At 40.3% G+C, this 13579-nt stretch overlaps 1 protein-coding gene across 1 annotated transcript in view; it reads left to right on the plus strand.

Moving 5' to 3' along the window:
- The first annotated feature begins 511 nt into the window (after nt 1-511).
- The window catches only part of EGF (epidermal growth factor), an 86405-nt gene continuing 73337 nt past the window's right edge, over nt 512-13579 (plus strand). Inside the window, exon 1 of the mRNA XM_053565908.1 lies at nt 512-1060. Within this exon, the coding sequence (XP_053421883.1) occupies nt 913-1060 (148 nt within the window). The 5' untranslated portion in view covers nt 512-912. The remainder of the gene's footprint in view (nt 1061-13579) is intronic.

The following is a 13579-nucleotide window of genomic DNA, read 5'->3' on the forward strand; positions in this document are numbered from 1 at the left end:
ATTCCGCTATAAAATATACAGGAGAGAGGGGGAGAGCGGGAAAGATTAAGCTCCAGGAATGTGCACTGGTGTTGACATTTCTGTCAAATAATGAGCTGAAGGCGAATTATCTTTAGTATCACTCATGTGAATGATCGATTATTATAAATCCAAATGATCAGTGGTGGGTTGCCATTGATTTATACCACAGGATTCACTTTTGTCTCCGTTCCTCAAGATTACAAAAACATAAGCAATGTTCGGCAAGTGCCTCCAGGACATCACTCACTCCTGCAGAGCCTCCTAACTGCTCTCTCCCTGTTCTGCCCGGAATATTTATGGTGAGTAGCCAGTTATCTCCTCTTTGGCAGCTGGCCCTGCTTTCCTGGGCCGGGCAAGTGCCCACGTTCACGTTTGCAGACAGAGGCTCAATCGAGTGTCGCTGAAGGAAAGGAGGCGGGGCCCAGGGAGCTTTAAAAGGGAAAGGGGAGTCATTCCACTTGTCAAAAAGAGAAACTATGTTTGGGGAAAAATCATTGATAGCTACATACTTCTTCCTTCAGCGGCATCTAAGGGTTGCAGCTGGAACCTCCTATTAATTCTTTCCTTTTTCTTTCTCTAAGCCTTTGCCTCTCTGCCTGTCTGCAGCAGTGAAGGCAGCTGCGGGCCACTGGTAAACTCTGTGAAATTTGTCACAAGGGTGTCAGGTATTCCTTAACCTGCTTCCAAAGAAAACTTAAAGAAATCTTTCCTGCAGCGTCCCTTTCGGGCTGTACTCAGAAGCTCTGGGAGGGGAAGAGGGAGCTGGAGGGCACAGACAGCAGCAGAGTAGATGGCCCGGGGCTGGGGGTCAGCCTAGGGCAGCCACTGGGGCTCAGACACATGCACCTTGCCCGGGCTATGCGCAGGCAAAGTCAAGTTGTTTTCTATTGAATGCTCAAACACATTGCAGTTATGCCGCTCTTACTGACCCTTTTCCTGACAGTAGTTTTTAGATTTAGTTTTGTGAGTCTCTCAACACTGGAGCACAGGAGCTGTCCTGAAGGGACTCAGGCTGAACACAGGAATTCCACTTCTGTGGGTAAGTAATCCCTGGAAAATGGATTCACCGTCTCCAGGGGACTGCCCTCAGATACCTGTTCATTCCGTGTTATAGATTTTTTCTTTCTGATTTGTCTTTGGGTGCGTATATTTGCTCAATTTTTCTTTTCTGATGCATGTTTGTTTTTTCACTGGCCATTAGAGCTAGTCTGCTACTAAGTATAAAAATCCAGGCACTCAAACAAACCGGTTCTTCTCTGTGTGTGAATCATCTCGTTTTAAAGTAGCTGAACATTGTTTTTTTACAGAAACCTTACTTTTTATTCTGACATGAGGAATAACTAACACTTAGTTGAATGGCTTTTTATTAGAAATTAGGGAAACAGATGGTTTTTTGTTTGCTTATTTTTTTTTGAAACTGTCTCTCTATTAAAACAATAAAAAAATCCTTCCTTCTGAGAACTTTATGTAAGAATTCAGAAGTTGCTAAAAATTAGTGAAAAATGGAAAGGGAATTGTGAACAAAGAAATTGTGGAAAATAATTATGGAAATTAACCTAAGTTTCAAGTTCAGCCTCCTTCCCCTTTCTTCCGACTCTGGCTGTTTCTGAAGCTCTGACACAACTCTCGTCTTTTTTTTTTTTTTTTTAGTAACAGGTGCCTGGTAACTGAGAACTGCTAAGAATGGACAATGGTAAATAAGCCATATCCCTCTCATAATAAAGGGGAAATGGGAATTTTACTAAATGTAAATTACAGTCCTGCCAAAGGAGCTTATCTGAGAAACATTCTCTCTCTCCCTGCTAATTCACTTTTTTAATCCTTGGGTGGGTCTCCAAACTGCTGCTCAAACAAGGCAGCCAAGTGGTTCTCAACCTGTGGAGTCGTGACCCACAGGAACTGTATTAAAGGGCCGTGGCATTAGGAAGGTTGAGAACCACTGTAGAGGGTCTGAGCAGCCCTGACAGTCCTTTTATATCACCTTGCTCTTTTGATAGACTTTGCTCTCAAAAAGAGGTAGGTCAAAGAAAACATAGTAAAGTTTCCAAGAGAGAAATCTCTGAAAGGCAGTATATAATAGTTTGAATCGGGAGGACAGAACTGAGCCAAACTGCCAAAGCTGGGCTGCTGTCCCGGCTCCCCCATCAAGGAAGTGCTGAATGAGGAAATCAGGTGCTCTTACTCAGAATCGCAGGACTCTGTTACCAGGTGGCGCTCATTGTAACAGGTGAGCGGAAGCCTGGGTATTTGAAAGGACTGAATTTAGATTCTCTGTTTCCAGCACCTAGATTAGAACATCTTCGCTTTCATAGTATGCACTTGGTAAATTCTTGCTGAATGAATGAGGAATCTTTCTCTGACCTGCTAAGCACATAGTCATAGGGAATAGCAACAAAAAAAGGGGGTGACAAAGGACAAAAGTGATCCATGAACCTCTTACCCAGCTGTTGAAGGCAGCAGTAAAAGCTTCTGAACAACAGCTGCATCAGATGGACTGGATCCTCTCTGGGGTGAGAGAATGTTCCCTCGAGTAGCTGGCGCTGGAGTTGGGCATCGCCATCTGTGTGGGATGTGGGGCTGATGGTGAGGGCCCATCAGGCAGCCAGTGGCTGGGAAAGAAGAGCCCAGATTGCTGAAGCACAACTCAAGGAGGAATGAGATCACAGAAATGACCTTCTATGGAGTGCTTTTGGGTCTCAGGGAATATTCTCATTCCTGCTGGAAAGTAAGCCTGTGCCTTGTGTTCCTTGTCACCCTTGCTAGTGGCTCAGAAGGGCCTTTGCTGAAACAGTTTATATCAAGTAACCATGCAGCTCAGGATAGAGACTATGAGGTAGGGAGGCTCATAGAGTGGAAGGAACACAGATTTTAGAAGCAACTAACCTCATTTCAGATCCATGCTACCTACCTAGCATTAGAGTTATCTCAGGATGTTGCTGGTAAATAACACCCCCTTCTTTCAGAGTTGCTGTGGGGATCACGTGAGATAACACCCCAGACACACCAAGCACCATGTTAGCAGACTGTGCTTAGTAAGTGTCCTCTTGAGCTCCACATCTTGGCTACATCTCTTTCGAAGTCAAACCACGAGATGCCTTATCTGAACAGACCCCGGGGAGCGTGGAATGTCTGGATGCCACTTTGTCACTCCTCTCCTCTTTGCTCCCTCAGTTCTTGCAAGTTACTGGTTTAAACCCCCTTGTTTACGCTCCCAGTCTCATGTTAGCTGATAACCGCCTGGGTCACCCCCTGTAACCTTCCACATTTCAGAGGATAATATTTCTTTCTCCTCTTTAAATAGATACAGTGCCATCATCTATTTTTCCCCCGATTTAAATTCTACTTGTCCTATTTCTTGCCCTTGGCACTGAGACAGACCACTTCTAGGGCCGGCCTGACCCAGCAGGGAGAATGCTTTGTGGTCTAACAAGATTCAGGTAAACTGCTTCAAGGTTGTTATTCATGTGACTGCTAGCCAGATAAACCAAGTGATAGCAGCACAGAATTCGGTTTTCTTTCCAATCCCCTCTCCCTCCCTTTTTAATTGACTGTATTCTGTTAGCTTCTCCTGGAGCTAACAGGGGAGCAGAGCAGTAAAGAAAACTGCTGGCAAGCAGCTGCTGAACTTTCAGGCCTATTTATCCTGGAGGACAAATACCAGTTGGAAAAGGAACTGTTCCTGTTTGACGTGTGTACCTGAATTTTTCATATCAATTTTCTTGGTAAATGGAGGGTGAGGAGGAAGGGTAGCCTCAGAGAGCTGGCTGCAGGAGGGGTCCTGGGGCAGCACCAAGTTAGCCAACAGGGTAACAGTGAAATCACTGATTTCAGCACCGGCTGAAGGCTTGGTCAGCTTCCCAGTCACGTGCGATCCACAGTAATTCCAAGATCAGAATCTTGTTTGTTTTTTCAGCCTGAGTTATGCAAAAGTTTTTTTTGTTTTTTTTAAATTTGACTACAGAGAAATTACAGAAATGATCTTTTATGGACAACATGTGAGTGGAAACCATCCCCCAAATATTCAGCGGTTTTGGTCTTTGAGGGGTAGTAGAGCTTTGTGGTAAGGAATCTAAATTTTGGAGACACATTACCTGCCTGGGTTCAAATTCTATTTCTGCTGCTTGGGAACCATGTGTCATTTTCCTTACTGTAAAATAAAAGATAACTATGCCCACTTCCTAGGATTCTTGTGAGTCCTGTGTTAATGTATTCCTTTTCCATGCTGGCTGCACTGTAGAATCATCAACGTCCAGGTTACCACCCCAGGCAATCTGAATCAGAGTCTCTTTTGAGGGTGGACTCTAGCCCTCATTTATTTATTTTTTTTAAATGCTCTCTTGGTGATTTTAACTGGCAGCCTGGGCTTAGAACTACTAAGTTAATATGTGTAAAGTGCACCCCAAAAAGAGTCTGGCATATAATAAGCACTCAACAAGCCTCAGCTTTTATTAATATTTTTATTGTTGTTAAAATTATTTTTATGGATAGTAATAGGATTTTCTAAATGTATGTGTTCTATAATCATTGAACATTTTTTTTTTTTTTGCAGTTTTTGGCCGGGGCTGGGTTTGACCCCTCCACCTCTGGCATATGGGGCCGGCGGGCCGGCGTCCTACTCCTTTGAGCCACAGGCACTGCCCCTGAACATTTTTTTGTTCATGGAAAAATGTCATATTGAAAACCTTGTGATAGTTTTACAACATTAAAAACTGTAGTAAAAATAATTATGTAACTCATATTTTTATAATCAGAAGAAATGCGTATGAAAATATAAGAGCGTATCAACTTGATCTGAGTGAGCGTCCTTGTAGGATAGTAGCTCTGGTGTTTGCCTTTCTGTTACACCAACTGATTAAAAAAAATTCCATTCACTGCAAATTAATCCTGTTTGTTAGATTTCTTATCAGTACGAATTTTAACAGTGAAAGCAAGCCACTTGAAAATGATAGTGATTATTTTAATTTTTGCATATTTTCCCCCAGGTTTAGAACTCATTTCTCTAAGATTTTCAAAGCTGTTAAAATAAACAGCAAATTAGTTCATGAGATGAATTTACATTGGGGGGCTAATTTGAGTTTGTCCAGATATTTGACATTCAATTTAGAAGTTAGAAAGTGAGAACCATTTTCTTGTGTGAAGAGTAGAGCAAAGAATTGATCGTTTGCATTAAAAGTAAATGGACAAGTCATTTGGCCCAAGTAAATTAGAAACCTTATTTTATAATCTACAAATCTGACTTTATTAAAATCCACCTGAAATAATTCCTTGTGTAGTATGGTTGATTGTGTTTTAAAATCAGTAGTCTCAAAACTCCATTCCATTTGTAAAATAATTAAAATGTGAGCGTATGCTGCCAATAAACATTTTTTACTTACCAATTACATATGTAAACAGCATATGTATAAAGAACTTGACACAATGCGTAGTATTTCTAGTGGTATACACCTTCCTCAGGAGATTGTTTAAGGAAAGAAGAATGGTATTAGAACAAATTACCTCCCTTCATTATTAATTCTACTCCTTTTATTTTAAGGGACAGTGATTTTAGGATTGCTAGGTGCTTTTTTTTTTCCTTGTAAAGGGGTATTATTCATGGTGAATGACTTTTCTCAGAGCGTGTAATGGTACAAATAGAAATGCAATGTGGCAGGGTGCGATTACTCATGCCTGTAATCCTAGCACTGTGGGAGGTGGAGGCAGGAGAATCCCTTGAGCTCAGGAGTTCCAGACCAGCCTGAGTAAGAGCAAGACTTCATCTCTACTAAAAATAGAAAAACTAGCCAGGTGTGGTGGTTCATGCCTGTAGTCCCAGCTACTCAGGAGGCTGAAGCAAGACGATTGCTCAAGCCCAGGAGTTTGAGGTTACTCTGAGCTATGACACCATGGCACTGTACCCAGGGCAGCAGGTGGGGGCGAGGGACCTTCTTCCAGGAGCACTGCAGCCTCACAGTGGCATGGTCAGAGGCAGAGATAGGTCCTGGAACCTCTCAGAAAAATCTAGGGTGGGAAAATTTTATTGGGGGTTAATTTCCAGCACTTTTCTTGGTGGCATCCTCTAAAATAATTTGAATACTAAAAAAAAAAGTGTGCCTTTATGAAGTAGTCCTCAGCTGGTAAGGCCAAACATAAAGTTTACACATCTATGAATAGAATTTATGCTCAGAATATCCCCTGGTCATCTAATGGTCTACTATGGGGAGCATTAGATAGTTTAGCTTGTAAATCAGTACTATGTCACTTCTCTTATTTATATTATTAATGTATAGATTTCATTTAACCAATTCATTTATATTAATTTATATGTTGCTTCTTAATCCACAGAGAGTTAAAAACATTCCACCTCAGATGAAAGATAACAAAAATTCCTGACCTGGAAAATAAGTCTTCTAAAATCTGTTCAACATTCTGTTAACCTTTAGTTTGATTGCTTTAGTGGAAGTCACTAGGAGAGTTGTCACTTGATTTGGTCACTTTAATTATAGTGGAAGACACTAAGAGAAGAAACCAGTGATTTTCCAATATGTTCAAATTGCCTGACGTAAGCTTATTTTAGCAATTATTTTATTGAAGCTGTTTTTGTAATGAGCAAAACACTTAAAGACTCAATAAGAAGCCTCAAAAGCTTGAAACAACCTCACTGGAAAGCTTTTTCAGAATGTCCAGGTGAATTGTGAAGAATGCACTTCTTTTGAGGAATTTCTAAATCCAGAAAATTTTCCAATTCCATGAAGCAGCTTGATGTTTTGTCTTAGTTATTACTCCAAATATGGGAAATCTTAGAATTAGGGACCAACACATTAGTTTTGTTATGTCACAGTTTCTAATGTTAAAATTAGAATTAACCTGAGAAAAGTCCCGGGAGCACTGGAACGTAGTGAACGGTCCCCACTGTCTGTCTACTTCTTACCTACGGGGCAACACTTTCCTCCAAAATGCTAATACTATTCACCACCAAGGAAGTATTGCCTGGATATTAGCTGAACTCAGAGTGCAGATTTCCTTTGCAGAGATTACCAAACTGAGGTGGCTTTGCACCTTCCTTGCAATCCCTTCTCAGAAGTCCATTTGCTGCGGTTCGGGACAAAATGATGCCTAAAAGTCAGATCTACAAGGATGAGTAACATTTTTTACCAGACGTAGAAGAAAAGATCAAACAGAAGGGACCTTTACACTTCTTGAAAGGTCTTACTATAACTGAGAATGCCACAGTCACTAACTTCTAAGAGCAATTGTAGAATAATGAATAATACGTGGAAAAACGTCTTTCTGTGGGAGATGTTCTATTCCTCAACCTCATCTTTCAGGGTTTCCTCTAAATTCTGGGAATTAGCAAATGTGTAAAAATGTCATTTGTTTTAGCCAAAAACAGGCACGAACTTTTATGCGCGTCACCTCTTGACCTTCTTTCCACGCCTGGAGTTTGAACAGTGGTGTGTATCCCTTTTCACTTCTGACCTTGATTTTCTGATTCTCTCAGGCCTGGCCAAACAGACTAATATCTCTCAGTCTTTAGCTTTCCCATGACTCTTCTAGGATACTTCGTGTGGAATTGTGTGAGGTTTAAGGCAATTGAGAGCCATCCAACTCCTGTGGCCCTGCTTTATGATATGCACTCATTGATTTGCAAATGTCCTTGCCAATGACGGGATACTAAGGCCTTTCAGAAAAAGCACTTCCTTCGTTCGGAACAGCCTTTCCGGGTGCTTCAGACCAGCTTTGTGAGTAGTAAGTGGATTGCATCCATGAGGTGGTTCTTTCGGTGGGTAGGTGGTTGCTAGGATATAGACAGTGGCAACAGCATCGTGGCGACTGTCTTGCTCTTCAGCCCATCGTGTGTCAGTTAACAGATAGTGTTTTATTTTGTTCACTTCAACAGTTTTCTGGTTAAAAGTTCAAAAGCTTGAAGAAGGATCTTTCTTCTTCCACACACTATGCTTGTATAAACAGGTCAAAGATGGAAGGTCAGTCAAACTGAACATTGTCACAATACATGCCTGTTGTGTATGTGATAACATCAGTCCTCAGCACGTGGGGCCTTTCCCTTGTGAGGTTTACAGACAAGGCCAGAGGCAGAAGCTATGGAGGATCACCTGGTGTTTTCCTCCTTTCTTCTGACGCACACACTTACCCCGTTCACTGTAAGATTATCAACACAAAGGAAATTAACCTCTCCTCTGTCTGCAGGAAATTGCAAAGGTTATTGTCTTAATGTTATTTTACTCAGTATTTTTTTTAGATCTAAGAAATGTTGTTTAGATGATAAGTACTCTAAGTGGATCAAAACACTTATATTTTGGAAAACAAATTTGAAAAACTTACTGAAACTTTTATTTTACTTGGTTATTCTATATTCTGTTCTATATTCTTTATTATTATTGTTATTATTTTGACAGTCTCACTATGTCACCCTGGGTAGAGCACCATGGTGTCACAGCTCACAGCAATCTCAAACTCTTGGGCTTATGGGATTCTCTTGCCTCAGACCCTCAAGTAGTTGGGACTACAGGTGGCTGCCACTATGCCCAACTATTTTTTTGGTTGTAGTTGTCATTGTTGTTTGGCAGGCCCGGCCTGGATTCAAACCCACCTGCTCTGATGTATGTGGCCGGGACCCTCACTGCTGAGCTACAGGCACTGAGCCTCTATTCTATATTCTATTCTATGTTTTATATTCTATATATTCTATTCTATATTCTCTTGGTTATATAATAATTAGTTCTCAGCAAATGAGTCAAGACAAAGATTTCAAGTAAGAGAAAAAAAGTAACGTATTTGAAGAAAAATTTCCATGTAGAATCTAAATGCATTTCATAAGCACCCAGTCATGGTGACTGTGTGAATGAAACTAGGTTTATTCCTTCCAAGAGATAGGATGAAATGCCATTTTGAAGCAAAGGATACATTTTAAGCAGACTGAATTCTAGTTTATATAGTGCATTGATCTTGCCATGCAGAAGCAGTTTGGGGCAGGTGGTTCTAGGGTCACATTTGCTCATTGTCTTGCTTTGCACAAAGGAGCTCTCCTACCCTTAGTCAAGATCTTACACCCAGCATGTCATATTAGCTCTTAGCTTTGAAACTGATGAGGTCCAATTATGTAGCTATTATCTACCTCAATAGGATTGTGATAAAGACTAAATAAATTCACATAAAGTGCTTACAATTTTACCTGATACAATAATTACTTCTCAGCAAATATTGACTATTACTGTCTACCAAATACCATAACTGAGACATATCATAAACACCTTTTCTTTGTGTAATTTTTCTAATACCCGTTCCTTCAAATTTTCAATGATGCTTAGAGAAGTCTAAAGTTAAAGTTTCCTGGGATGAGCTAAGTCCTAACAATCATCTCACCTAAGGTGTTTTTTGAGATTTGTTATTATACTCAATCGTGAAGTATGGCACAGATTCCCCAATTAGCTATTTTTCTAAATAGCTGTTTTTGCTATTGTTGCATTTGTCGTCAACACTCCAAAAAAATTATATGAATTTTTTTTCTCTCTAAAGCTATGCATCTAGCTAGGGTCCAGAACTTGATGATGAGGTTGGGATTAAGGAAAACAGTGAAATTTAACTTAGGATACCTCGAGACTCCTCTAACATGTCTTAATTTTCTTTTGTTATTGTCAGTTGGTCTAGGAACACTCAGAAGGTGGTACTATAGGCACATATTTATGTGTTTTTAGCCTTGCAATTTAAGCCACATTATCTAAAAGTGGTAAACATAAAATTACATTAGTTATAAATGAGACCCACACCAAATTTTGTGCCTCCAATATGTCTTTTGCTGATTTATTCAATTGATTAATTTCTTAGACTTTTTCAGAGTGTTGCATGTTTAGTGTCGCTTGGGGGAAGTGTTGTTTATGTTGGGATATTGTTTTATTTCCTTTAGTAGGTTCGTGATGACATGGTATTGATTTCATCTTTGAAGTTTCAAGAAGCAGAGAGAAGTAGAGGTTAAGATGAATAATAAATTTACCACAACCTTAGGTCTCTGTGCTAAAATGGCACAAACAAGGGAACTGTTAAAAACTCTGTATTGCAGACAGTATAGGAATATATAGATAAATGTTACATGAGAAAGGATGGTCAGGGCCATGTGGCCCAACAGCCTCCTTCAGGGATGAGAGGCGGAGGACCCTGGACAGCTCAGGACCTTGGACTCTGATTCCCCAAGATTTACAAAACACATGACACCTCCCAAGAACGATTCGTTAAAAGTCCACCAATGTAATGGTTTCATTAGTTCTCTTGATCAAAAAGTATTAATGATTTTAAGTTGATTTAGGGGAAGTTCTTAATATATTGAGTTCTCTAGGTTGAAAGCACTTCAAAAGTAGGATTGAGATTTCCTTTTGCACAAATTACAGCAATGAATTAATCCAAATGAAGTTGCAAGTATTGAACATTAATTCTGTGCTTGAGCTAACAGCGGTGACATCACTGACCCATGGGCACAGCGTATTCTAATAGAACAGGGGGCTCCAGAGCTCAGGGGGTATTGGGGATGGGCTATAGGTTAGCCGATGACTTATGGATCATATTATTTGGTTTTATCAAAACTAACCCTTATGAAATTCAACAAGTGGCTTAAAAACCTTTCAACAAAGAAATTAAAGATTGCAGATAATACTAACATTGCAAGCCAATGAGAATAATGAAAGCTGCCCTAACACTTCTCTTATTCTTAGAATGAACTCTGCGTTGGGTATATAAGAGGTGAAAGTAAGGTAAATTTCTTTAGCTGTAACAAAAAATAAGGGAAAGAGAGAAATTGATAAAAAAAGATAGCTTGAAAAATGGGTTTACATTTGCTCTTGTTACTGATAAGCCTTGCAAAAAGTGTCAAATGTTCCTTGAAACGTTAGCTAAAGGTAACATGAAGCCATCAGGGCAGGCAAGATATTTGGGTAGTGAAAATCTGAAAACAAATTTTAGAATTCTTACAGTTGTATTCAGAGTTGTGATATTGAAGGCCATATTTACTAAACTTAATGATAAAAAGTGAGAAGCCTCTCTTGGGGTTTTTTACATTATAGCAAAAGAGAAAAAAGCCTCAGACTTTTGGCAAAGCAATTGTTCCTCCTACTTCCTGTGACAGTAAACTATTGCTAAAATAATGCATGGAAAACCACAGACGACAAATTAAAATGTGTTCCTTTGTCAGCAAATACTGTTGAGAACTGCACAGAAAACATCCCTGAAAATTTGATGAAACAAGTACTAAAAAATCACACAGCTGAGTGAAAATAAAGGTGTTTCTAATGTTCTCAGCTTATAGTATTTTCTAGAAACCAATAGCTGAGAACTCACTATGTCAGGTGAAGTGGTAAGCACTTCATGTGAATTAATTTATTTATCCTTTAAAACAATCCCATGAGATACTATTATCCCCATCTTACATATGTATGTATGTATTTTAAAGACAGCGTTTTGTTCTTTTGCCTGGGCTAGAGTGAGCCCTCTATCTCCTGGGCTCAAGTGATCCATTTGCCTCAGCCTCCGAAGTAGCTGGGACTATAGGCGCCCACCCCAACACCTGGCTACTTTTTCATTTTTTTGTAGAGTTGAGGTTTTGTTCTTGCTCAGGCTGGTCTCGAACTGCTGACCTCAAGCAATCATCCTGTTTCAGCCTCTCAAAGAGCTAGGGTTACAGGCTTGAGCCACTGCACCTGGCCCTCATTTTATTTATTTATTTATTTATTTATTTATTTATTTATAGACAGAGTGAGATTTGGTGCTGTAAAGTGCTGTGTCAAAAAAATAAATAAAGTGCTGTGGCATCATAGCTCATGGCAACCTCAAACTTTTGGGCTTGAGCAATCCCCTTGACTCAGTATCTCAAGTAACTGGCACTACAGGCATGCATCACTATGCCTGGCTAGTTTTTCTATTTTTAGTAGAGACAGGGTTTTACTCTTACTTTGACCAGTCTTGAATTCCTGAGCTCAAGCAATCTACCCACCTCAGCCTCTCAGAGTGGTCGGATTACAGGCATGAACCACCATGTCCTGCCCCCATTTATTTTTTGAAGATAAAGAAACCAAAACACTTACTCTGGGTGAAGGGCACATTTATAGCTTTGCTTAAAATGTACAAAAACAAATTATGTAACCAAAATGTGTGTACCCCTGTAATATTCTAAAATTTTGGAAAAAGAGACCAATGCACAGAGAGGTTAAGTAATGAGCTAAAGGTCACACGGCTTATAGTATTGGAGCCAATAAAGAGTTAACATAAGTATTATGTATAGTATAGTATAGTATTATGAAGAGTATAACTCTTCAGTGCCAGTAATCTTAGCTACTTTCATAAATGCATCTCTGTTTCATTAGCAAAATGAACACAAAACTACAATTCTTTTTTGTAAGCCAATAAAGGAAAACTATCAGAGAAGAAATTTTCTCAGTGAAAATTCTCAGAAGTCAGAAATGACTTCTTTATATACTAAAAAAAGGTTTTATGGGTGGTGCCTGTAGCTCAGTGGGTAGGGTGCCGGCCACATACACCGAGGCTGCCGGGTTCGAATCCAGCCTTAGCCTGCTAAACAACAATGACAACTGCAACGAAAAAATAGCCAGGCATTGTGGCACACACCTATACTCCCAGCTACTTGGGAGGCTGAGGCAAGAGAATCGCTTAAGCCTAAGAGTTTGAGGTTGCTGTGAGCTGTGATGCCATAGCACTCTACCAAGGACAACATAGTGAGACTCTGTGAAAGGAAGAAAGAAGGAAAGGGAAGGAAGGAAGGAAGGAAGGAAGGAAGGAAGGAAGGAAGGAAGGAAGGAAGGAAGGAAGGAAGGAAAGATGTTTTATGAAAAAATAGTATAGTGTATATACTACTATTGATGGTGGAGCCACTACATTTTCTGACATCAGCTGAAAAGGACTCTTGGTTGAGATCACAGGGAGCCTATTCTACAGTTCACCACAGCTCTCACAGCAAGGCTGTAGCAAAGAACTTGAAGCTGGCATTCCATAAAGTGCATCTCTGACATAGTTACTCCTAACAAGACGAAACTAGTCTTCGTACTGGATAGGGAATAACCATGGAACTGTTTGTCCAAAGACTTTCTACACTATCTTGAAATAAAGTAATTAAGAGAACAATTAAATGCATGTTGTTCTTTTTTTTTTTGAGATAGAGTCTCACTTTGTTGCCCTTGGTAGAGTGCCGTGGCATCACACAGCTCACAGCAACCTCCAGCTCTTGGGCTTAGGCAAATCTCCTGCCTCAGCCTCCCGAGTGGCTGAGACTATAGGCACCCACCACAATGCTCGGCTACTTTGTTGTTGCAGTTTGGCTGTGGCCAGGTTTGAACCCTCCATCCTCCGTATATGGGGCCAGCGCCCTACTCACAGAGCCACAGGAGCTACCCCCAAATATCAAAGCATTTCGAACTACAAACCAGATTTTTTTTTTTATTTTTTGTAGAGACAGAGTCTCACTGTAGCGCCCTCGGGTAGAGTGCCGTGGCCTCACACAGCTCACAGCAACCTCTAACTCTTGGGCTTACTCGATTCTCTTGCCTCAGCCTCCTGAGCAGCT

The sequence above is a fragment of the Nycticebus coucang genome, chromosome 1 (genome assembly GCF_027406575.1).
Source record: "Nycticebus coucang isolate mNycCou1 chromosome 1, mNycCou1.pri, whole genome shotgun sequence".
NCBI classification, from domain to species: Eukaryota; Metazoa; Chordata; class Mammalia; order Primates; family Lorisidae; genus Nycticebus; species Nycticebus coucang.